The sequence below is a fragment of the Lytechinus variegatus genome, chromosome 1, assembly GCF_018143015.1.
Source record: "Lytechinus variegatus isolate NC3 chromosome 1, Lvar_3.0, whole genome shotgun sequence".
NCBI lineage: Eukaryota > Metazoa > Echinodermata > Echinoidea > Temnopleuroida > Toxopneustidae > Lytechinus > Lytechinus variegatus.
Genome location: NC_054740.1, coordinates 78,867,524 through 78,894,129, shown reverse-complemented (window position 1 = coordinate 78,894,129; position 26,606 = coordinate 78,867,524). Strand labels below are relative to the sequence as shown.

The window sequence follows — 26,606 nt, the reverse complement described above, 5'->3', positions numbered from 1 at the left end:
AGTTACACCTACCAGGCATAGCTCCCACATCCCCGACAGTCGTGGTGTTTGCAGTGAACCAACCTGGCCCACCACCCCCTAGGCCATTCATCAGTGGATCACCAAAGACTTGGATACGCCAAGCATCGCTCACATTGGACAGGTTGGAAGAGGCTGGGTCTATTGCCAGTGAGACATTGAGCTCTATGTTAATAGCCTGGCCTTCTGTTGGTGATGCGTCGTTGGTGATTTCCACACTCGTAGCACTGACAAGAACACCTATCACAGAGAAAGCAAGAGAGCAAATACTTCAAATAATTGGTGAAATTTTCTGAATTTATTTTTTACATGGAATAAACAAAAGAAAATAAATAAATGACCACCTCCAGGGAGAGGTTTCAGAAGCAATCTAGTCAAGTGATCAATATATTGATTTCATTTCACTTTAGCCTTTATAGTCATCCATCTTTATCAAAGTCTTGGATGATAATGTGGATCAAATAATCTGATCACTGTGTGGAAAATTTGCTGACAATACATGTACCTGTACATGGATATTCAAAGCAAGCTGTTTTCTCTCCAGTTACAGAGAATTCTTCCGATGCAGTAGCCCTGCGAGCGAGACGGCCGCACACATATTGCGTATCTTTGCATGTGAGGTAAGGTGAGAGGTCTAAGGTGGCAGTGACCCTGAAGAACTCAATGGTCTGACCAGCAAACAGGGGTGCGTTGGTTGTGCTTCCGATATCCCCAAAGACCACCAGAGTGCCCGGTGTTTCGCCGTTCACGCCGTCGCTTCCAAAGATCTCAATGTCCCAGAGATTGGTGCCAGAGACATTAGAAGTGACGGTGTCAGTGGTGAAGGAGAAGTCAAGCTCAACATCGTTGCTTGGGTTGCCTTCCTGAAGACTACCGATCTCGTTGGCTGTGATGCTGCTTTGGATGTGGACACCTGAATTAACAAATAATGGAGAAATATACTTGATAAATATAGAACAATTTATCATACATTCTCATTTATAGCAAATTAGAAGTAAAGATTGAAAGGGTGTATCACACACACGAAACATGCGTTGTCTCAATACTCCAGTGTAACTCAAATTGACTGTTAGAACCTTCATATTGCGAACATTTCAGAAAAAAAATGCAGAGAAAATTTATGAAGATTATCTTGCAAGCTTGACACCAAATTTAATCAATTTCATATCAAATTATACTGCCATTACTTGACATGGACTTCAAGATAGTTGACAATCTTTTTTTTTAACATGAATGCAGGATCAAAGACTATAATTGGATATGTGGCAGAGTAAAATAGTATTTAGAAAAGAGTAAAAATAAGGAATTTCATTAAATTTTGTGATAATGTAAATGCAGCAGTTATGATAGCAATCATACTAAGCACCTTTCTGAAAATTATTTTACAACAGTAAAGGGTCTCTTGAAATTTGCGAAAGTTGGTGAATAGTCACAACTTTGTGTTATAGAGCCCCAACTTAGTTCAGTTAGATTCTTTCTCAACCTTTAGGACTTAAGGACCCCAAAAGATTAGTTTCTTGAATAAAAATATGACATACCAAATACAATTCAAACAAATGATGTAGTGGTTGTTTGAAACAAACATTGACTACAGTATGCATGTCCAAAGTTTTTTTTTATACACTTTCATTTCTATACATGATTACATTGCATTGATCTAAATCTGTTGATTTCACATGAATTTTAGAGGGATTTTTATGAGTACAGTTGAATCCTACATCTGACATATAGTATATGAATATATTTTGTTAGACTCTGTAAGTTTCAAATAGTTTTAGAAAACCTCGTGGCCCATTAATGAAAGATATGTGACTTATTTGGAAGTTGTAGACAAACTAAGGTGATATGCCAGACTTACCTCTGCACTGCAAAGGCTGGCATGTTAGAAGGTCACCTTGTAAAGTGTAATCTGGAGAGGCAGTATCGCCTTTGTCCAGTTGGACACAGACATAAACAATCTCTGTGTCTGGACAATTATCAACCAGGTCAAAAGTTACTGCAATGTCACTGAAGGTGATGCTGCCACCAGCTGCTAAATCCTCATTGACCGATGCTGCTGTCAGGTTGGCAAGGATTTCCACAAGAGCATTTGGATTCTGAAAACAACATGATGAACTTTGTGGTCAGTTTGGTGGACCAAAACAATATTTTGGATAAGAATACAGTACTATCACCTCTCTCCAACAAGCACACAGTATGAGCACTATTTACAACAAGTTTGAGAAAACAAGCATTTCCCACAGGTGAACAGATAAATTCTGAAAATGCTTATGTTTTCTTTACCATTATCATTTATATCGTACATTTTTTTAACGTGAATAAGTGTCTTGTTGGGATCAAAACCCACCAATTTTCATATCTCTAGAGAGGTGCCTTAGGCCATATTTTTTGATGGATAAAACATTTATTTTCATCAGCAATAGTTGATTCTTGTTACTCTTTGTATATATGCTTAACACTGTCCACGATATCATGACAAAAGTCATAAAGATCTTGACAGTGGTATGAAGGTAACACTGTTCTCAAATGACATAAGAGGAAGCCTACAATGGTTCTCATAATGTGCACACATGAGAAAAATTGACATACCATCATAAGGCCTCAAGTCTTCTTAATTGATCAAGTTTTGTAAAAAATTTCATGAAAATATGACATCATTGTGACATCATACCTTATGTCCTGATGGATGATTTCATTGCAATGAATAATAACATAATAATACTAATGAGATTTACATAGTGTTTACATCAACATTTCAAATCACTGTTCATAGAAAACAAATCACATAAGAATGACCTGCTTTAGGCAGATTTTATGTCACTGACTTGCTTCAATTTGTGCAAACTTCAATGGTCTGCAGTTTCCATCACCTTGCAACAAAAAGTTTTCCTTGACCCCGCCTCAAGTTTTTTGATGTCTATTATCTCATAAACTTTGCATTAAAAAATATGGATGATTTTTGCCGCAACGCATCTGAATGAGCCTTTAAACTTACGGTAGCTCTTCTTCTACGAGCTGATGCAGCACAGTTGTCATTCACACAAATCAAGATTGTTAACTTCCAGAGATCATCTCCATTGATACTGCTCCCGGCAGCAGAGGAGGTCGCTGTGACACTGAGGTTTATATCGTTGGACCGACGTTCTGAGACAGGGTCGCCACTGTTTACTGTCAGATCAAGGGTGCTGATAAAGACACCTTCAAAAGCAATACAGGTGATAATGTACTAAAACAGATTTGAATTGAGTTTGATCAAAGTTCAATTCATACTTCATACTTTCATACATACACAATTTAAGTGAAATATATATAGAGAGATAACCTCAACAAGTGGAATGCCTCTGGCCGTCTCACCTGCATCACGCGATTCAACATAGCAGTAGTGCTGACTTTGAAAACTATTATAACTCGCACAAGATGTTCAGTGATACTTGGTTACTCTTATTTCCACCTTTTATGAACTAGACCAATACACTTTACAGAGATAGGATGGTAATTCAACAAATACCCTCAATGTGGCCAAAGTTCATTGACCTCACATGACCTTTGACCTTGATCATGTGACCTGAAACTTGCACAGGATATTCAGTGATACTTGATTACTCTTATGTCCAAGTTTTAAAAGTCAGATCAATAAACTCGCGAAGTTATGATGGTAATTCAACAGATACCCCCATTATGGCCAAAGTTCATTGACCTTTGATCTTGGTCATGTGACAAAAAAATGCTAAAATGCGCACAGGATGTTCAGTGATACTTGATTACTCTTATGTCCAAGTTTTATGAACTAGACCAACATACTTTTAAAGTTATGATGGTAATTCAACAAATACCCCCAATTCGGCCCAAGTTCATTGACCCTAAATGACCTTGATCATGTGACCTGAAACTTGCACAGGATGTTCAGTGATACTTGATTACTATTATGTCCAAGTTTCATGAATCAGATCCAAAAACTTTTAAAGTTTTGATTGTAATTCAACAGATACCCTCAAATCGGCCAAAGTTTATTGACCCTAAATGACCTTTGACCTTGGTCATGTGACATGAAACTCATGCAGGATGTTTGGTGATACTTGATTAACCTTATGTTTAAGTTTAATGAACTAGGTCCATATATTTTCTAAGTTATGATGACATTTCAAAAACTTAACCTCAGGTTAAGATTTTGATGTTGATTCCCCCAGCATGGTCTAAGTTCATTGACCCTAAATGACCTTTGACCTTGGTCATGTGACATGAAACTCTAATAGGATGTTCAGTAATACTTGATTAACCTTATGGCCAAGTTTCATGAACTAGGTCTATATACTTTCTAAGTTATGATGTCATTTCAAAAACTTAACCTCAGGTTAAGATTTGATGTTGACCCCGCAGGCGCCGTCGGAAAAGCGGAGCCTGTAGTCTCACTCTGCTATGCAGGTGAGACAAAAACTGATGTAATTATATGGACAAAAAAAAACGAAATATGAAGGAACCTACTTGAAAAATTCAGAAATGAGGATATGCCACAAAATTATATTTCTTTGTTATGAAGAGATTAAATGAAGGAAAAAGGAACATTTTAATTTCCAGAAGAGGAAAAAAGGGAAAGAAGAAAAACTATTGTCACAAAAAAAAATCAAGTTTATTTTTCCACATTACGGTAAAATGTACCACATGCTTGGAAAAGGAAGTAGAACTGGAGAGTTCATACCACTGAAAGAAATATGAGTGATATTGCTGGAAGATGTTTAAAATTCAATTATGAACTTCATTCTTAATTTTTGTTTCATTATCTTTATCTGATTATTAAAAAAGTAAAAGTAACGCTTTATTCTTGCTTCGTCAGTCATCATATAAAAATATGATACACTGTCATTCATCCAAAGAATATCCCGTCTTGTCACTCAAGTGGACCAAAGTTTGATTTAACTAAAAACTGTGCCAAGCTACTGTAACCTACACCAATTTCCACAGGACAAGAATGCTGGGATGATAATGAAACTACTATGCTCTAAAACAGATCCTCACGATTAAGAACTATTCAAATATACTGGTATTATGTACTGTATTTGAGTATAGACTTACCAGTGCATTCAATTTCAACGCAAGTTAAAAGCGGGCTAGGAGATATCGATAAAGGTGGAGCAGGTGCATTCCCTGGCATCAACTGTACACACATGAAAAACTGGTTTGAACTTGGACATGTGAAATTTGTCAGGTCCATATCCCACACCAGATCAGTATACTCCACAGGGGTACCAGCCGTTACCATGGCGTTAGCATCCGCAATGGGAATGTTTGTCTCACTGTAACGTTCTCCCGTCCCGTTCATGTACAAGCTTCCATACACGCGGACTTGCCAGAGGTTGACGCCGTTTGGGATGTTGATACTCAATTCTGTGGTATTTGCGCTGATGTTGAAGATGATTCGGTGCATAGATTCAAACTCAACAAAGCTGGAGTCGGTTCTTTCATCCACGACCAAATTGTCAAAAGCAACCCCTAAAATGGCAAATAAAATAATCACATTTCTATCATGACAATAACTTCACTCACGAAAAGCTAGATGGCAATCGTAATGATTGTGTATAATTCAATTAAATTTTCAAAATAATGGTTTTGTTAGGGCTTTTTTCTGATACTAGTGCAGAAATCAAAGCATTTCCCTACTAAGGTAGTCTACCATAATCGACACTGGCTTGCTTCTGTGGAATCTGGTCAACACTCCATACAAACAGACAAACACACTTATCACATGCTGTTAAATCTTGACAAACCCAAATTTTGTTTTATTGCTTTTTGAAGAAAAAAATAAAAAAGGTTTTTTACTATGGTGTCTATTCCAAACAGCGTAATAAGAATGGGGAATCACTTTTATTATTATATTTCTGAGATTTTTACCAGTAAGTATGAGCAATGTACTTGTATGGGAAAGTTGACAAGACAAGATGATAATTCAAAGAAAACTGAAAGTAGTATTTCATAAATGGTTTAGAAGTACATGTACCAGTAATGCTTGAAATATTACTTAGACTCCATTTTGATAACTGGCTCTGCCATTTGATATATAGATTTTTCGAATTCTGAAGATTTTATTTTTTCACCAAGACATTAGTCCCCTTCCCCTACTTCTCTCTCAAGGATATAAAAGAATATGGTTTACCTCTGCATGGAACTGTGATACAGACAATGCCATCCTGGTAAATGTCAATTGATACAGCAGGGGTAATACTTGGTGAAGGGCTGACCTGAATACAGAGATCCTCAAAATCTCCCTCAGGGCAGACAAAGTTGCGCGTTCCGAATTCAAAAAAGAGACCATCAAATTTGAGAACATCACTTGCGTTAAATCCCTGGTCTCTTTGCTCTGTTGTCAAGGTGGCAGGTACCCGATAGCTCATTGGATCAGATGCCGGATAGAGCTCAATCTGCCAGATGTTAGTTACAGATGAATCTGAGATATCGTGATAATAATAATAATAATAATAATAATTGCAATGATTGTTATATTTTCAGGATGCATCATGGTCTAGAGGTTGTAACTCTTTCTCCCTGAGGGACATGGGTTTGATTCCCAGCTGTGGCATGTTTTTCTTCACTGCACTCAACCGGAGTGAGGCAAATGGGTACACGGTAGGAATAAATTCCTTGAGTGCTTGCAGGCAGCATGGTTAAAGCCGGGGCAATAACATTATTGTAACATGCAGTTGAGTATATTTATAAAAATATAAATGTACAATTATTTATAACTATTATCAATTACCATATAAGCACTTTACAGATATACACATACATCATAAACCAGTCATTAGATTATGGCTTGTTGGTATGAGTGATATGCACTTTCTCCATTCCCTGGAGAGCATTTTAACGAGAGCTTCAGAGCTCAAATGCAAGGCATATCAGTTGACTTTCAGATCCTACTGGGTACCCATTGAACACGTTGGTAGAGAGAAGCAAAGTGTACATTGACAGTCACCTTGTCAGCCAATGCTACATGTAGCGCAGTGGCAGACCGTGACCCGGAGGAGACAGAGCATGGGGGGGGGCATAGCACTGTTCACAGACAATGCAGTGCCCCCCCCCAATGCTTTGTTTCCTCCGGGTCACGGTACGCTACTGATGTAGCGCCACAGTGGGATTGACTACCCCCTGATTACACGACGTGACTCCAAACCATTATATCACAACACTTCCAATGATCATGAGACATATATATGAGATATAAACATAACATTGGCAAAATGATATATACTTGGTCATACATGAGACATAGGTAGTGTGCTATTGTGAAACCTGCCTACATGGCTCTGTGATTATGACTTGTTACTTAGTGACATATAGTAGTACCATGGTATGTTGAACCCTCTCCTGATTGGTTAATGAGTTCTAAAGTTGGCAATTTTAGCCCTCTTTCCATATAGATTTGTCTGTAGGCAAATGATGATCATTTACCTTAAGGCTTCTTCACTGTGCACTCAACAGAGTATGATGCACTTGATTTCAATCGATGTAATCAGAAGGTCGGAAGGATTGGTAAAAATGGTTAGAACGGGCTGAATTCTGTTCACTCATCATCAGACTTACACCATTTCACTTTTTTTCCTTGATACAGATTTAGGAGAAGTCTGAGCAGAAAATAACTAGAAACTATTTATATTCAATGTTTTGGAAGACTTGCAAAAATGAAAAAAAAAACTCTGAAATTGTCCTCTACAGCAATGAGGAAAAAGACACTAAAGATGAAGATGATAAAGAGTGATCATCCGGCTTACCTATCGAAGCTGACACATCAGCCACAGTCAAGTTAACATTAGCAGTTACATTCAGTGTTTCGCCTTCAATCAGAATGACAGGTTCAAAATTGGTCACTAACAGGTTCACTTCATCAATCACTGCACCTGTATCATATAAAGATATTAACACTGGCTTTGTAAGCAATTATAGTCAGATTGATGAGGATGATATGGATCATGCCATTTGCTTAGGGAAAGTGTATGTCTTGAATGACATGCTTGAACAGGTCAACGTGCTCTCGTCACCCTGATCAGAACAAAACATTCCAAATTTTATTCTTGTTCATCTACAACATGTAAAAAGGCATTTTATGTTCAGTATCATGCATGCTTATATAATTTTGTCTAGGGAAGAATAGCTACCATGGTATTTCTTTTGTTTTAACGGGATAGAAACCCAGAGGGTTGAAATGATTCAGTCTTCAATTTCCCTCTTAAACAATGGTAATGCTATACAGCAGAACTTGATTACAGATGTAAGGATTCAGATTTGGTTCCCAAAAATACAATGCTCCATTACTGATTGTAGATAACTGATTTTCACGATCAAATATACATAGTAGTCAATGCAATCACTCATGAATTCTCTTGTGCAATCAAACTGCTAAACTTCTTGATACAGAATCCCTGATCTCCAAAGTTTCAATGCCTCACCGGTACAATTGACCTTTTGCTGATCTCTGAAGCCCTGTGCTGGAATTTCAAGGGTGAAGTTGACACCGGCGTCAGGGTTCATGGTGACGAGCAGACACAGATACTGCATCTCGGTACACTTGCACTGAGACACGTCCAAGGACACGGTGGCACTCTCCGTAGTCACCATCTGACCTCTGGTCACATTGCCATTGAGCGCGACAGGCATGGCCGAAGCACACGGGGTATCACTGCAACCCTCCCCACTGTTGGTAAAGATGGTTGCCTGCCATAGGTCTGTACCATAGACATCGGTGCTATCATCGCTGAACTGAAGAGACACACTGAAGGTGACATTGTGCTGATCGACTCGCTCAATCAGGAGATTGCCATCAGAGACATCCAAATTAGCACTGCTTATTACCACACCTTTCAAATGAAAGATATAAAGGTTGAAAATAATTTTAAAAATTCAAGAAATTTCCCGGCATTTTGTCTGGATATGAAGCATGAATGGGATTTTGAAATCTGGGCCCTGTCTGACAAAGAGTTACGATTGATCCAATAAATTTCTAGTATATGGATATCCATCAATGTCGTATTTTTTTCTGTAGTAAATCTGCTCAATGTCCTTTAAAAACAAAGAGCATACCAAATTTTCAAGAAAACATTGAATGTATAAAAATACATAATTTCTAGTAAAATATTTTGAACCAACATGTATTTTAGATGTTGATGTTGCTGGCCGTCCATACATGTAGTTCCCTGGTAATTAGGGGATTGAAAATGGAGGAAAACTCTCACCTCGGCAATCCACTGGAGCACATCCAATGTTAGCATCAGGCCTCTGAAGGTCCAAATTGAAAGATGGCACAGCCATGGTTCCCACGTCAACCTCAACACAAATGTACTGGAAATCAACACAGCCGACCCCTTCAAGATCCAGCTGAGATGTCAAACCGGTGACAGACAGGGGTGTTCCAGCTTCCAGAGGACTGCCACTTGATGTGTAAGTGGCTGTGGTCTGTCAGAGCACATATAGAAAGAACCATGACATAATGAAACCTGGGTATGAAAACCACTCATTGGAGATGTGAAATGTGCTCTACATAGGCAAATGGTCTTTATAAACGGGTTTATAATAAACGCCCCACAGTCAATGAAATTTGTTTTTCTGATTCACCTAACCCTATCTATGCCGGGGTATTTTGGGAGTTCATATGGCAAGGGGGGGTTTCTCCCAAGCCCCTCCCTTGAGATCAAACATTTATGATTTTTGGTTGAAAACACCATTTGCATTGAATTTGTATACGAAATCACGTTTTGAGCAATTTTTGGTCTGACATGCAATTACATAATGATGTAAATGGCACCCCCCCTTGAGATTATACATTTATGATTTTTGGTTGAAAACACAATTTGCATTGACTTTGTATACGAAATCACGTTTTGAGCAATTTTTGGTCTGACATGCACTTACAAAATGTTGCGTAATTTTGGAACCACGTACTCGGGTGATGCAAAACTGGTCTAAAAATTTGTGCAAGACTTGAAAGTAAAAAGTCAGAATGCGGTACGATAAAAAAATTTCACTCCAAGGCCCCCCTCCTGGCATGGATAGGGTTCAATATAAATCCCAGTATTCATAATTTGATGCAGCAATGCACTATTCAATGTACCTATATGAATCAATTATAATTCATCAAATGAACACTGCAACCTACCAGCACTGCTTTCCTGTTGGTGAACATGGTATCACTGTTGCTCAAAAAGACAGTGAAGTTCCAAAGGTCGGTGCCTTCTATGCTAGCCCCTTCTTCGAGGCTATTCAGCGTAACATCTAGACTTGAACTCTGAGAGCTTTGAAACTCAAACAGCAGCTGGCCTGAATTGATTGATACCTCCGTAGAGTTCAGTGCAATACCTGTATTGAATAAACAGTGATGAGGTGAAATGTAGAGGTAGCTATTGTTCCTGTCTATAGTGCAGTCAAGTTTGAATCTGTGGGCGGACCACAAGGGCACATTAGAGTTCTAGAGTACTTATAGCTGTAGATTTATAAGTCTTCCTAAGTGTCTTATTACCTTTTATTCCTTCAGTATCTGCATAGACCAAAATACAATGGAAGACTAGGAAGAAAGACACCGAGCGATATTCATGCTACAAGCCATGGTGAAGAATGGCAAAGACCATTCTTAAGGGGAGTACTTCAACATATCCACCAAGTTCTCAGATTTGATAACCTTCCTTGATTTTGGTTTTGGAGAAGCACTTTTACCATGGTAATGATTAGGCCCGTTTCGGGTACACGTGTACACGCACGGTCAAGTCAGTGCACGTGTACTAAATTCCATCACCGTGTACACGGTAGCATCTGCATAAAGCTTGCGTGGGACTGTAAAGTCAGTGAACAAGCTCACAGCCTCACATTAATTCTAAGACACTGCACATGTTTTAATCACTAATATGTCAATATATTTCAATTAATCTAGAGTGACTTTACTTCCAAAATCGCCGATTTAATCCACATTTATTCTGGAGACTCAAGTTTTTGTACCACACAAGGGGAAGGTTCCGGTCAGTGCAGGGCCCTAGTTAGCGCCGACGTTCGTTGGATGCGCAATTTGCATACTGTACCGTACATACATGCACAGATCGCTGCAGAATTGAGTGTAACTGAAGTTATCGATTGATTTTCATTATTTTAATGCCAATTTGAGGAGCGTGTGTTTGTAGGCTTGTAGCACATGTGTATGAGCGTGTAACACGTAACGAGACTCTCGAAAGCGTTCTTCAATCACTTTTAGAGCCAATTTGAGAATCACCAATTGCGACAGCGATCATTGCTCCAGTTACGTGTTATACGCTCATAAAGATATGCTACAAGCCTCAAACACACGCACTCAAATAATTGGCAATAAAATAATGAAAATCAATCGATAACTTCAGTTACACTTAATTCTGCAGCGATCTGTGCATGCATGTACGGTACAGTATGCAAAATGCGCATCCAACGAACGTCGGCGCTAACTAGGGCCCTGCACTGATTTACTTTTGCATTCTTTATTAATTTAATGCGCTGCTAAGCTGAGTAAACTTTTAATTGCACCAATTTTTGTGGATTGATACTTCTAACTTCGAAGGTAAGCTTTAAAACCGTGACTTAGGCTACATGTAGGAACATACTGTAACTCACTCTCACTCAGTGTTTACAACGTGTACACGTGTACACGACCGAAAGACACGCCGTGTACACGTGCATCAAAAATGGACTTTCAAACCGGGCCTAGTAATGGTTAGATACAGGGTTCCCAGCTTTTCAAGAAAACATGAATCCCTTTATTTTCCACTGATGAAGTTTAAAAACTCATCATAATTATTTAAACCCATTCCCAGTTTTGCATGTTTTCTAAGTTGTTGCAGTAAATTAACTGTATTTTGAGTATAAAAACAATAATGTAAAAACTAACTAGTACCCCCATATAACCAGTCATTCAATGGATGTTCATTTGATATGCAACAAAATATAACAGAGTCTGACTGACTACTGTGCTTTCCACTGTTGGGCTGATCAAAATTCCCTGATTTTTAACTGATTTGAGGTATTTCTTATCCAATTCCCTGATTTTTCTCTGACTGGAAAAATGTAAAATAATTTTCCATGATGGGCTGAGAACCCAGCAGATAAAATAGGGCTTGCACACCAACCAGAAGAATATTATCCTTTTTGGGATAGCATGTTCACAAAGTAGACAACATTGGCATCTGATTTATTCTTGCAATCTAAATTGATCAGAAGTCCACAATGTCACAATGGACACAAAGACATATTCTTTTAGAAATGTTCTATTTAGCACGTGACTATAAATCTTAAGGTCAGTCAATTATCACAACAATTATCAGTTGACAATGCATGGTAACATTGCATTCACATATTAGAAAAGATAAGTGCTTCCTTTCACAAGGCATAAGAAAAAATGAAGAGAAAAACAAGGATCAACTTACCAGCACACTGAATAGGCTGGCAATCTGATCTAATTTCAAGTGTATAAAAATCATTCAATGGGTTTCCTTTTCCCAACTGGCTACAGAGGTACGTGGGGTTGTAACAGGTGAAGTCCTCCAACGATACATTCACATTGAGATTGGTGAAGTTCAAGGTTTGGCCAGAATAGAAAGGAGCATCGGTGAGAGAGCCAAGATCCACTTGGGTTTCCACTGCAGGGTTGGTCCCATTTTCGGAGTCACTGAAGAAGACGGTCAGACTCCAGAGGTCAGCTCCGGTGATGTTGTCACGACCGGGTTCAGAGATGTAAGACACGGAGATATCAAAGGGTTGAGGATCCACTTGGTGCTCAACAACCCTCATGGGGGTGAAGGAAAAGCCGTTGCGCTCGATTCCGGCAGCTGTGATTACACATAACATAAATAATAATGTAAAAAACATCATAAAAGCATTCCCCCAAATTCACTTGCTTTCCAGAGTATAAAGTTCTGAATCGTTGAGACTTCCAAAACCAGTTCTTAATCGCGTTGTGGCAACCTAAGCACATCTTTGCTAATCTTTGGTAACTGGAGGATGATTGGTCACCAGTAACAATCTTGAATAAATTTTATTCTACGACTTCCAGAAGACGCTACTTACTTATTGTCATTTAGCTTGCAAAAAAATCTTAATTCCCTGATTTTGACAGGAATCCCACATTCTTCACAGGCCTCATTTCAAAACGACTTTTTGATAAATGGATGTTTGAAAAACAGCTGTAATTAAAAAAAAAAAAAGAATTTAATCGATAACCTGCACAAATTACACTTTTTAAAATTCCCTGACTTTTCCGGAATCCTCTATCCCATATGAGCCCTTTAATAACATATCAAATTCATTGAAATGAACCTCATAAAATGGTACCCTTGCAAGATGTATATGGGCTGAGTCAATAAAATGGCCTGGTTTGACATTGGATACACAAAGAAACACCAGAACTGAACTGTTTGATTATTCCAATGGGAATCTTCTCATTGAACATGCACTGAATGTTTTGTAACCAGGATGAGTCGGTGTGATGGGGCCTCAAATAATGATATATCTGTAAAGCGCTTAGAGACGTCGTTCCGATGTGTTAAGCGACATGTAAATGTGGAATATTATTAAATCTGATATTGAAAACTTTGTACTTACTCTCACATGTGACAGGGGCACAACCGATAAAGTTCTCTGGGCCGGTTGAGTACTGAAGGGTCACCATTGGGGATGGGTTAACTCCTTCACGGATCCTAACACAAAGGTAGTTTACCTAAGAGAAGCACAAAATAAGGTTAAAATAAGCTAGGAAATTTTTTGAGAAAAAAAATTTCAATCGCAATCTTGCAGAACATCAGGTCCAACGATAATGTTTATTATTAGCATTTACTAAGGAAAAAAATAAGCTGATGCTTGTTCAAATCTTGTATGGGGTTAAAGAAGGGGGTCTTATTATCAGCCCCATTCTGAGATCCTGGAAACGGGATAAATGGTTCTGAGCTTTAAGAGCATAGTCAAGGCTAACATATGCATGATACTAATAATAACATTGATGACTCTAAAAACAAGTAAAGTGGGTTCCCGCCCAAGCCTCCATGTCAAGTTTGGTGCTGTGGTTTGTGAAAACACTGAATAAAGCTGGTTTAATTGAACTTTATATCCCTCAATGGAAGTTCAAGACTACCAATGCAAAAATCCCCACTGCCGTAAATCTCTTCCGGAAGAAATAAGACTAGTACATTGTAATACTCTGGACCCATTCATTCAGTAATTCGAAGGTAAATACTTTTCACCTCAATCCGATTTGGGCATATTTAAATCTTTCCATCCTGAGATTTTACTCACATCCATGCATAGCTGGCCTGATAAATCCACCATTAGAGGCACCGTCAGCGAGGTGGTGGCGCCTGCGGGGACTGTGGTATCTATCCAGCTTCCAGTTGTAAATGATGTATCAAACTGCTTGACCTCCCCGGTGCCATTCTCAAATGCGTTGGTGAAGACATCTAGCTGCCACAGCCCTGTACCGGACCCCTCAGCACCACTGGCATCAGTGGTTAGCGTGACCTCAAGATTAACTGCCTGGTTTGAGAAACCTTCCACAAGGACACCGCCATTGGGGATGGAGGTGATGTTGTTCACAGTATCTGTCACGATTATTCCTGTTCATTAACAAAAAAAAGCAATTGTGGTAATTAAGTGCTGAAGTTTGGACAAATCATAATTTGATGATGGGTAACAGTATAACACAGCTACTAATACTCTACTGGGTATACTGTGATACATGACATCATAATATTACCCCAACTACAGCTGAGAGGCCATAGGCACAAGAGTAAATGAATAAATCTTGCTGAGTACCCATTCACCTCACCTGGGTTGACTGCAGCCCGATGTAGATAAATTTCTTTGTGAAAGAAAACATGTCTGGCTGAGACAGAAATCTACACCTATCTGTTTTTAAGCATCTATAATGCATCCAATTATAGGAACTAAAAGTGATCCCACCCAGTGGAAGGTGGTGACTTGACCTTTGTCCTTTTGCCTCAAAATCAATAGGCTTCCAAGGATCCATGCTTGTATCATACACACCAAATCATATGAGCCTAGGTTACGAAAACTGAAGCATCGTGTTTACAAGGAAAAAATAACAGATGGACAGGCGGACACTGAGAGTGATACCATACATGTAAAACATCCCATCTAGGACGGGCGTATAAAAAATGTGTCATATCAATACACACATACATGGGTACAGATGGCTACCATTAGTCAACACCTAACTACTCAGGCGGACAGGCGGACACTGAGAGTGATACCATACATGTAAAACATCCCATCTAGGACGGGCGTATAAGAAATGTGTCATATCAATACACACATACATGGGTACAGATGGCTAGCATTAGTCAACACCTAACTACTCAAGAAAAGAACAAAGCTACTGATTTATAGCTTGACATGCTACCTGACCAAATGCAATCAAATCATGAAATTGATCTGAATGGCAATGAATGTTCTAATATTGGAATAATGTACAGATTGTATAATGAGCTTTGTAGACACCAATCAGCTCTGTCCTGTTGATATGCTTTATCATGCTGTATCCAGAGTGGGTTGCCTTGGTCTGATGGGCTGGACTAGAGACATGAAATCCAGGGTTCAAAACCTGGCCACAGCACTTGTTCAAATGCTACATGGCTCCTTAACATCTTTTGTACTATTTCATTAAAGGGGGATCGAGCTGAATGACACGGTGAGTGGTTTCCCATTGATTGTGTGTTAAAAATAGCTAGCGAATATAACCTTTGAGATAACTAATTGTAATACAAACGATATATTGGCATATGTATGGAAAAACTAACATGTTTTTGAGAAGAAAAGTACCTGTTTTGCTACTTGGTAACATAATTATTTTGATATGAATGTATTGAAAAGTACATTAGCGGGTGCTAATATCCAAGTGGACCTATATTTTACAGAACTAAACTGCTATAATGTTGCATTATTGGAAATGAACCTGGCCAGCTGTGAGTAGGTGAGGACTTGAGATGGCGCTTTCAAGGCTACTCATCCATACATGTATGCCTTTAAAGGTCAGCCCTAGACACAAATAACCAAGCCTGATAGATACACAGATATGAAAATCCAAAACACAAGCTTCTGTTTGAGTGAACCCTTGATACTTACCTTTACAGTTGAGATTGACACAGGCTGTGGTGTTACCTTCCAAGGTGAATGTAGGGTCAGGGGTCATCCCCATCAGGATTTCTATACAGAGGTAGTTGTTTAGGGCACAGGGTTGGTTTGACATGTTAAAAGTTATATCAATCAGATCATCATCTGTAAAGTTAAAGCTGGCCCCTGTGGCGATTTCAGTTTCTTCCTGAAAATTGGAAGCAAAACAAATATATTTGTTTTATATAAAGATTGATTGTATCGCAATCATACATTCAAATGGTAATGATCATTGTTCCAGTGAGATAATGATTATCTGTCTGCAAGGAATTATGTTACTGAGGATTTAGGCACAGTCATATGAAAAGGTCAAAGAGAGCATGATCAAGAAGAAAAGCATTTCTTTCATTCAACCAGTATTTATGACTTACACACCTGCCTTGTGGTTAATGGATACATTAAACTAACCCCATCACTTATTTTCATATTTACAAAGTTTTGAAGAATAAAAAAGGATTCTCTACTTTCTGGGGAGCATTCCAAGCTCAAGGCAAAATTACCCCACCTGGTTTGATGTTAATGTTTCCAAGAAGTTGACCCCTCCATCCTTTGATATCCCATCAGAACTTGTGAATATCTCTAGGCTCCACAGGTTTGTTCCACTGATGGAGGCGCTCGTAGCTGCAGCCTGCCCATCAATGACTAGTTCAGGATTGAGGGTAGTTGGTGTGTTTTCAATTACAGTGATCGATGACGGATCTGCTATAGCCACGTTTGTTTCTTCGATTTCCACACCTGGAAACAAATGGAAGAATGAAATTGTTGGCCAAAGAAACAAGATTTACATCTTCACCAAATATGAATTAATCTCATACTGAATTGTGCAAATAATTGTTTTCATTAAGAAATGAGAAGACAGATATTGTTATTATACAATGATTTTAAATCAATTCTGATCAGGGTTCCCACATAAATTTGAAAACAGAATTCCATGACTTTTCCATGACTTTTCCATGTCTAAATTGCTGCTTTCCATGGCTTCACCTGACGTCCCGAGAGTTACATGTATGTAGAATTTGGGATGTCACAAAACTGGGAAAAATGAAAATCATGAACACTAATTACAATTCGCAGAGTATGAGAGTTGCAAGACACGACAAATCAGAAAGCTGTGATAGCCAAGAGGGAAATGCAATACCACAACTTTTCTATGACTTTTCACAAATTTCCTAAAGTCCCTGATTTTCCATGATTTACCATGACTGTGGGAAGCCTATAGATACATTACCCTTTTTGTGAATGTAGGATAAGGAATGTCTTGAGCATTTCATGAAGATATAGACTGAATTTCTTGTTTCATGTAGGAATTAAACCTGTCTTTACTTTGGAGATTACCATCTCATGACTTCTAATGAGCTATAAGGTGTTAAAAGAGACTAACACAAAAAAAGTATAGAGATCATTTTAGGGTTTAACCTATTTCAATTAGATACATGTAGGTCTTATTCTACTGCCAGATGGCATCGGGTGATTTCAACTTCATTGTTGACCTTTTGGTGTTGGTGTTAGGTCAATTTTTACACGATTATAACACCAAACATAGATTGAAGATGGTCCGGAAAAGTCACTCACTAGTTGTTGAGATGTCAATAATGTGATCTGGATCAGTTTTACAAACTCTGAATAAGTTTTGGAGCTAGGGGAAGCAATCCAAATTCCAACGCCAACACCAACACCGGACTTGAAATCACCCATTGAGTATATTGAATATATGAATATTACTACTACAATGTAGATACTATGTAAGAATACAGATGTTCAATAGATAACAGAATACAAACGGACAAAAAAAAATATGTACTCTCATAATTTGGATGAATGTGTAGACAATTTCACAGTGGTTGGATATCTGATATCAATGACTTGATGGGTAACAGTTCTGTGTGTGGGGGTACAAAAAAGGAATTATAGGGATGATGGAAAGGCCATGTCATGATGTGAATTCAATGAAGGAGTTTTCTGGTTTAACAGGATATGTATGGGTAGAGGATGCTAGGCAGCTGTGAGAGCTGGTGTAAGGTGGTTTAGTTTTGTTGTTCAATGGGTGATTTCAAGTCCGGTGTTGGCCTTGGTGTTGGTTTTGAAATTTGGATTGCTTCCCCTAGCTCCAAAACTTATTCAGAGTTTGTAAAACTGATCCAGATCACATTATTGACATCTCAACAACTAGTGAGTGACTTTTCGGGACCATCTTCATTTTATGTTTGGTGCTATAATAATGTAAAAAATTACCTAACACCAACACCAAAGGGTCAACACTGAACTTGAAATCACCCAATGTATGGGGACTTATCCACTCATCCTCAACAACCCCACAAAATGGAGGACGGGGGATGAACTAGGTTGAATAGGGGAGGCCAAGGGCCATTGCTGCCACCATGAGGTAAATTAGGATATCCTAACCCTTGGGGACCAAGCCGGAAGTAAAACTGTGACTTACCATGGCATTCCGTTATCTGAAGGCAAGCTGTTCTATCATTGCTGCTCACTTCAAAGGTAAACAAAGCAGATGGATGCTTGTCGAGCTGTACACACAACCATTGCATGTTAGCACAGGTTGAATCAAGGTTGATAGTGGCAGGGATACTGATCAATGTTGTAGGAGTATCAGCCGAAGAGCCCACCGGGGCAGATGGCACACCTGTAAAATTGTAATTAATGAATGAATTGCCACTCAGTCTAATAATCCTACTTGGTAAAATAACCACGGAAACTCATTCCTCATGATCTTATCATTATCATTTAAAATCATTTAATCTAATAACAATTTGGTCAACACTTGTAACAGAGATCACTTCATCTTATTTTGAGCTAGAATATGAGCAGTTAATATTTATACAGTGCGTATCAAAAAAAAGTTTACACTTCGAAAAAATCCTGTAAAATCATCCATTTGTCATATTCTGAAGATTTTTCCACATTATATCATTGGGACGAGATCCATTTAAGCAAATTACGATATAACTGTCAAAAAATATTTCCGCTTGAGTGAGCACCACTTACTTTTGAAAAATTAGTGAAAAATAATTTGCACAGACCTTTGAAATAGTTATGCGAATAAAAGTAGACCATAATCATGAAGAACACATGGAATTTAGCTAGTAAAATTGATTTTAAGATAATTCCAACCTTTTTAACTTGTTTCCTTGCCCAAAACACTTCAAAGAGTGCACTGTGCCCCCACCCCACTCACCCACACAACGAGGCCATCGTGATGATATTTGCTGTACACTGAGCTGTGATTTACATGAAATGGCTTAGGCTTGATGTTCATTTTGTTAATCATTGTCAAGCTTGGAAGAAGTGTGGAGAAACAAGCATTAAATGAAATATAAAATGTAAAACCCACTTTAAATGATAAAAACATAGTGAAAAAATGCTGGAGATGTCTGATATAAACTTTTTTTTCAGATTCAGTTATGTCCTGAGATCCAGCTGGCACATAAAGGGTGAAGGTTGTGCTTACTAAGTGTTGAAATTTCAATTTGGGTGGCAAAATTGTTACAAGATGCTTGAATGTATCCATTTTATTTCAGTTGACTAAACTTACAAGGGAAATGATTGAGAAATGCTGTGCAGGATAAGTTTGTTTTCGCTCTTTCCCCTTGACACAGTGTGAAAACAAGCATTTCTGCGCAAACAGATTTCTGCGAGCTTTGCAAAAACGGAAAGTGCTCACTCAAGTGTAACATTCTGTCAAAACTTTTACTTTCATTGGATAGATGAGACCCAAATCCAAGATTGTATGTGAAAAAAATTACCCACATGTTGTATATTTTTTAATTCCCACGGCTTTTTCAAAGTGTAAACTTTTTTTGATACGCACTGTACAATAACTTTACTATATGGGGGAATAGGTGGGAATTAATTGTAACAAACAAAAGCCCCACGAAATATGCTACAATTTCATTTTCAATATTATCTATTCAACCATTAACAAAAAACAGCAAGTAAACTTGGTTTATACTGAAAGCATACAACATAATGTTTAAGACACTCAAATTTAAAAAAACAATGCTGTTCACAGCCCTAATACATCAGGAGTCTTTAAAAATACCATTACAATATCTGCAGAGGTTTAGAAAGAAAGGAAGATTACCTATGCTATCCCAGGGTCCACTAGCAGCATTGCTTTGTAGTTCCATCGGAATGCCATTTTGGTTAGGACTAAAGAAAAATGAAGCAGTCCAAAGAGGCCCTGTAATGGTATCAATGGCACCACCTCCATCGCTTTTGGCAATCACGTTTAGATCAACATCGAACATAACACCTTGAGCACGCTCTGTGACCACTGGCATATTATTCAGTATGACACTGTCAGCAACAAGATTGATTCCTGTGGAGTTCAAAGATACAGTAATCTTAGAGAAAAAAATTGTTACTTTTGTCACGTTGGAAAATAAAATCCCTTGTCCTCCATGGGATGACTGGAGGATGTGATTAAATTCCTTTTGCTAGCTGGCAGTTTCAAATTTTGAATCTTCTTTTATAGAAGTGAACAATCATTGCATTTTTCCCACTCATAAAGTGCCAAAGGGCTGGCTTCTTTTAAGATTCTATCAAATCCTGAACTATACTGTTTTTTTCAAACACAGCCCATTCTTCAGTCTCTTCCAAAATGAAAACTATATCACTCTGTCAAATAAATCTAATTGTTCCAATTTCATCAAGTTTCATACATGAAAATGATTGTAAATAAATAATGAGATTCACTAACTTATCCCCCCACCCATCCAAGTTAATTCTACTTTTCCTTTTTGAGACAAATTGTGCAGTGGTGTCATTAGCCCAAAAAATTGAGGGAGCCAGACATGTTGTTATGGGGCAAATTCCTAAGAAGCTGCGAGCGAACAAGCACATGTTGACCTCTTTTATGCAGTTTGGTGATAGAATTTGACATACTCTTCAGAATATCATATATTTCCCCTCCTATCTTTATTTTCTTTCTTTTATTACCCCATTTTTCTTGATCATGAAACTTTTGTGGGACCATGGTCCCCAGTGCCAAATTATTTCCAAACACCCCCTTAACAAGTTTTTCTCTGTGTAAAAAATACCCGGGCAAAATAACCCCCTAAACAAGTTTTTTTCGCGAGCTTCATTTACACATTTTGGCCCCTAAACGGGCGCGTCGTGGTCAGGTGGATCTGACTCTGGCCTTTCAAACAGAGGGTCGTGGGTTCAAATCCTAACCATGGCGTGTTTTCTTTCAGCAAAAGAAATTTATCCGCAATGTGCTGCACTGGACTCAGGTGAGGTGAATGGGTACCCGGCAGGATTAATTCCTTGCATGCACTGAGCGCCGGTGATGGTAGCTCGAGCCAGGGTAATAATAGCAGCACTTTGTATCTTCAGGCAAAAGGTGCTTTATAAATACCGCTATTATTATTATTAAACAAGTTGTCGCCAGAATTATGATCCCTAAAAAGGGTTTGTCTCGGGCACAAACACTTTTCAGAAACGAGGAGGAAGAAGCCCCAGGGAAAAAAACATACCCTATACAGATATGGCTAATCTTTAAAAAAGATTTTGAACAAAACATACCCTAAACACGTTTGACCCCGCGATTGACCATTGACCAGTCTTTCAAGGTCATATTTATCATAATTTGCAGCACTGCAGAGTGAAGTATTCTGAAGTTATGGAGGCTTTTAAAAAGGAGGGTTCAGGGATTGGCTAATTGGCATGACAGAAGAGTACTTCAGGGCCTGTCTTACAAAAAGTTGCAATTGATCAGATCAATCGCAACTATGGAAAGCCAGCAAAGTCAACATGTATAATGCATGTTTGTTAAAAAAAATCTAGATATGAATGTATAGCCATAAATTCATTGATTTCTTGACAATTTGGTGTGATTTCCTTTGCTTACATAGAACATTTTGCAAAGTTCCTGTAGAAAAATTATGACACTGACAGATTTCAATGGAGTTACGATTGAATGGATTAATTGTAAGACAGGGGCCGTTGCAGAAAGAGTTTCGTTCAAATGCAAGCCAAAAATCAATCGCGAGTTCCAAATGCACGCTGTTGATTGGTTGAAAATCAAGTTGCGAATGATATTTAGAGTTGCAAATGATTGCAACTCTTTCTTCATTGGGCCCCAGTTCTACAGTAGGGGAGACTGGGGTTAGTTGGAACATTTTTGACAAAATTGGCTGTAAAATCCAAATGGATTTTATTCGTGAAACAATCAATATATCAACTTGAAGCATATATCTAAGGACTTCAAATGTACCGCATAAAATTTTAATTCTATTATGGTTACTGAAAAATCCACCTTGAACAACATCATCGCAAACGTTCCAACTTACCCCATATACGGGGTAAGTTGGAACATGGTACGGGGTAAGTTGGAACACTGCATTGTCAATTAAAAATTATACTAAAACTACTTAAAACTGTAATATTACCTGGTTTTAGCCTATTTGCTTTATTTTATTCAAGTTCAAAATATCAACATGTAGATTCGTTGAACTTTATGTTTTCTATTATACAGACACTCATGCAAGCAGACTGTGTAGGAGAATTCCGCATATTTGGGTGCGTTTGATTTTACATGCAGTGTAATATCCGCAGTTTCATGTACTTGTGCATCAAATTCATAAGACAAAATTGTTTATATTTTTTTCATTAATTATGCAAATAAGCATATGAAATTTGCCCTAAATTTGTTTTGTATGTTTATTGCCTTTAATTCTATTTATTAATCTACTAGAATGCTAATTTTTGGTAAGAGTATCAATTTTCACATTTATAACAAATATCCACCAATAATTGCAAAAAATATAATTCATGTATTTTTTGTGTTTTTATTTTTATTTTTGTTTTTTCAAACCTTAAGTTTGATTTTCCAATTAACTTTGTCAGGACTCTTTTTGCGATTATAAATAGCATATAAAATAAATCTACTGTATTTAAACCAACAAAAGTAAAAAAATCATACATTTATGATTTTTGGTTGAAAAACACAATTTGCATTGACCTTGTACATGTACATGGAATCGCGTTTTTGAGCAATTTTGGGTCCGAAACATGCACGTACAAAATGTTACGTAATTTCAATACTGCGCACACAGGCATCGCAAATTTGGTCTCAAATGATGCGTGAGACTTGAAAGTAAAAAGTCGGCGAGCAGTGTAGTAAAAAAAATTTGTGCGACGGCGTAGTGACAAAATTTCTTGAGGGGGGGAGCTCAAATTGACCCCCTCGGTTTGATAAGGGTAAATATTGCATTTGGGGTCTAGAATAGGCCTTAAATGCACACTCAGACCTAACTGATAAACAAAACAAGCATGGTATACAGTACATATTGAGAAGAGTGTGAAATACTTTATATATTTTTTTCTCATATCCGATATTTTTATTCATAATTGTGTTTGGGGTAAGTTGGAACATGTTCCAACTAGCCCCTTCAACTTTGTTCCAACTCACCCCGGAGGCCCATTTAACATTTATAAACTTACAGCACAAAAAAGGAACTTCACCGTGGCACATTAATAATCTCATTTTGTAGCTTGGTATAAGTGTCTATTATACTCCCAAACTGGCCAACTTGATCTGTAAACTTCTCTGAGATAATCAAATTATTCTAAAAGAGAAAAAAATTACTCAGAAGGTCAAAAAACAAAAATTCCTTTCTAACTTCACCAGGCTTGTTGCACATGTGTTGTCTGTAATGTGGTGGATGGCTGTTGATAATGACAATAAATTGAGGGCAGTATTGCAGAAATTTATTGATAGACGTTAAAGAAAATTACGATGTTTCAACTTACCCCGTGTTCCAACTAACCCCGATCTCCCCTAAGCATGCAAATATCTCCTGACCGCTACAGCTAATTAATCACCTGTTCATTCCTTTTGATGTCAATATGCAAAGCATAAAATATGAGCAGATATCATGATGCACTCACCAATAACTTTTGAACAGCCTTAAGTTGAACCAAAGTTCAGAATATGGCCAAACAAATTTTCCTAAAGGCTTACCTTTACAATTATAACGTAAACTAGCAGTAGTTTCGCCCGTGATAGCTTGAAACATAGATGAAGCACGGTCTGTGAGGGTTAAATTCAAGCACATGTACGGAGCGCTTGAACATGGAAACCTTGACAGATCAACCGTCACCTGAGAAGAAATAGACAAAATCAATATGATTTGTTCATAAGAAGCAACATAACAATAATAGTGCCTGAATGATAAATAGAGTACAGATACCATGTATCGTGCATTACATGATTTTTTTTAAATTAGAGTAATAAAAATCAAAACAGGTTTCAGCTATTTTTGTTCATAAAAGTTGACTCTTCTTTGTTTTAATGCTCATCCTGCAAATCATTTTAAAAGGCACATTCTTTGTTCTTTCTGAAAGACTTTTTATGTATGTAACCAAGCAAACTACACTGTAGCTTGAATGCAGACATGATTTTAACAGAAGTTTTAAACCATGCTCCAAGGTTGTGAATATGAATATAAGCAGCCCTAGACCATTTAAATAGTGTTGAATGAATTTTCTGTAAGGCACACGAGTGTCACCAAGAAATCTATACATATAGCATTAATAAAAATTGAGATACTAATAGGAGAAAAAATGATTTCGAAAGAAAATACATAAACACAATATATTGTGTATACATAGACATTAATCTAATGAATTTAGAATTTCAAGAAAAAATAAGAAGTTTTTATAGTACATGTATTATTTCATTCATTCATTTATCTATTCATTTATTATTGTATTTATTTCCAATTTTTTTTTATCAATTTTTTTGCATTAATTTTTTCATATCTTATTCATTTATTTGTTTATCAATTTTATCAATTCGTTCCTTCCTTCCTATATTTATTCGTGTATTGATTATCATGAGAGGGAGGGAGTATACCTTTCATGAAGCTGTAAGCTACAAACCTTACAAACAAGACACTTACCTGGATCCCTTCAATTGTGACCAATTGTCCATCCACGTCTTGGTTGATTTGTTCCATTGAGGGATTAACAGTAATGGTGGGAAGATTGGCAAACGTACTGGAACAGTCTTGCATGTCACTTAAGTAGACATCAAATGTCCAAAGATTGTCCCAAAGATTGTCACGCGACACACCGCCGCTGGTCGAGAGAGGATCGATGGTCAGGTCGAAGTAGAAGTCCTGGTTGCCCGTAACCAACTCCCGCAGAGGGTCACTTTGATCCGAGTTGTGGGTAAGTGTCAGTGTGTCGATCTCAAGCCCCACACAATCTATCGGCTCACAAACGATGTACGAGTTGACATCAAAATTAAGAGGTGATCGATCGTTTCTCTCAGAGTCGGGGTTCCTTTCAGCCAAGATGCAGAAGTAGACGAGAGAGCTACAGCTGACTGTGGATAGATCTAATATGACAGTGGTTGTTCCAACACTCAGGGAGGCTCCAGGAGATAGGTCCTGATCGATGACATTACCTGTTGAGTACAAATACATTAGGGGGGGGTTAACATGGTCAATGCAATTCTGTTACCAATATATGTTTTGGATGTTGAATCCCTGTTTACTACTTAATGCTAGGTAAAAACTTGTATGTCTGTCATATCTCATGAACTAGTTTATTCAAACAAATTTCTACCAACTTCTGTGATATTGTGGTATTTACCCATAGTAATGGAATCACATACACACTGAAAACAATTAAGACATTTTAATAGAATTAAAATGTATTTTTAATGCGACATTATTATATTGATGCTGATTATCAAAATGAAATTGCTTCGTTTAGAAGGAGTCTTTAAATACAAACATTTTTGGGTTTTTTCAGGACTATCAACATGATTTCTTTTCACTGTAAACAGATGTTTTATTTTTCTTTTGTGGAATGTTCTTTGTGGTTTTCTTCATGTTCAAGGCCTAAATTTAGAAAGGTGGTTATGTGGTTTGGATCCAGGTTTATACATATTCCATTTATGCATAAAGTATGATTAATGGGGTGCAGGTACATGTATTAAGAAAGGATCCAGTAATAAAAGCATGATACCTTCAGAAAAAAAGGCCTGAAAATATCATACATAATACATGTAGATGCTTGACCAACAGAAGGATGCAACTCAGTTTTTGATACTTTGAGATAATACCAAATAAAATCATTACCTTCATATTTTGAAGACCATCTAGCTTTAACTTTCACCTACCAATAAATAAAAAAATACTCAAAATCCTTGTATTCCTTCTAGTTAATGGCCTTTGATTGTAATAAGCCCTGGCAGTTTACGTCAACCTGTTGTACAAGGACGCCTCGACAGCGTGTCAAGTCCAGATAACAGTCAAGCAAACTAAAGAATTTCGCAAGCAAAACATCATTGATTGCATAGAAGTAATGTTGTACAATGTCACCAAGAACATATGATCAAAATCACCTGTGCCATCTGATGCATAGATAAGATATTGTGAAAT

General features: G+C 37.6%; 1 protein-coding gene across 1 annotated transcript in view; it reads right to left on the bottom strand.

Annotated features, from left to right (window-relative positions):
- Positions 1-26,606, bottom strand: part of LOC121424250 — a 95,197-nt gene that overhangs the window by 46,472 nt on the left and 22,119 nt on the right. Inside the window, 19 exon segments of the mRNA XM_041619869.1 lie at positions 13-258; positions 524-931; positions 1,877-2,114; positions 3,014-3,216; positions 5,089-5,505; positions 6,167-6,457; positions 7,779-7,904; positions 8,454-8,861; positions 9,237-9,456; positions 10,157-10,356; positions 12,438-12,839; positions 13,612-13,726; positions 14,299-14,615; positions 16,144-16,339; positions 16,697-16,926; positions 18,632-18,832; positions 20,291-20,527; positions 24,176-24,314; positions 25,116-25,624. Coding sequence (XP_041475803.1) covers positions 13-258; positions 524-931; positions 1,877-2,114; positions 3,014-3,216; positions 5,089-5,505; positions 6,167-6,457; positions 7,779-7,904; positions 8,454-8,861; positions 9,237-9,456; positions 10,157-10,356; positions 12,438-12,839; positions 13,612-13,726; positions 14,299-14,615; positions 16,144-16,339; positions 16,697-16,926; positions 18,632-18,832; positions 20,291-20,527; positions 24,176-24,314; positions 25,116-25,624 — 5,103 coding nt within the window.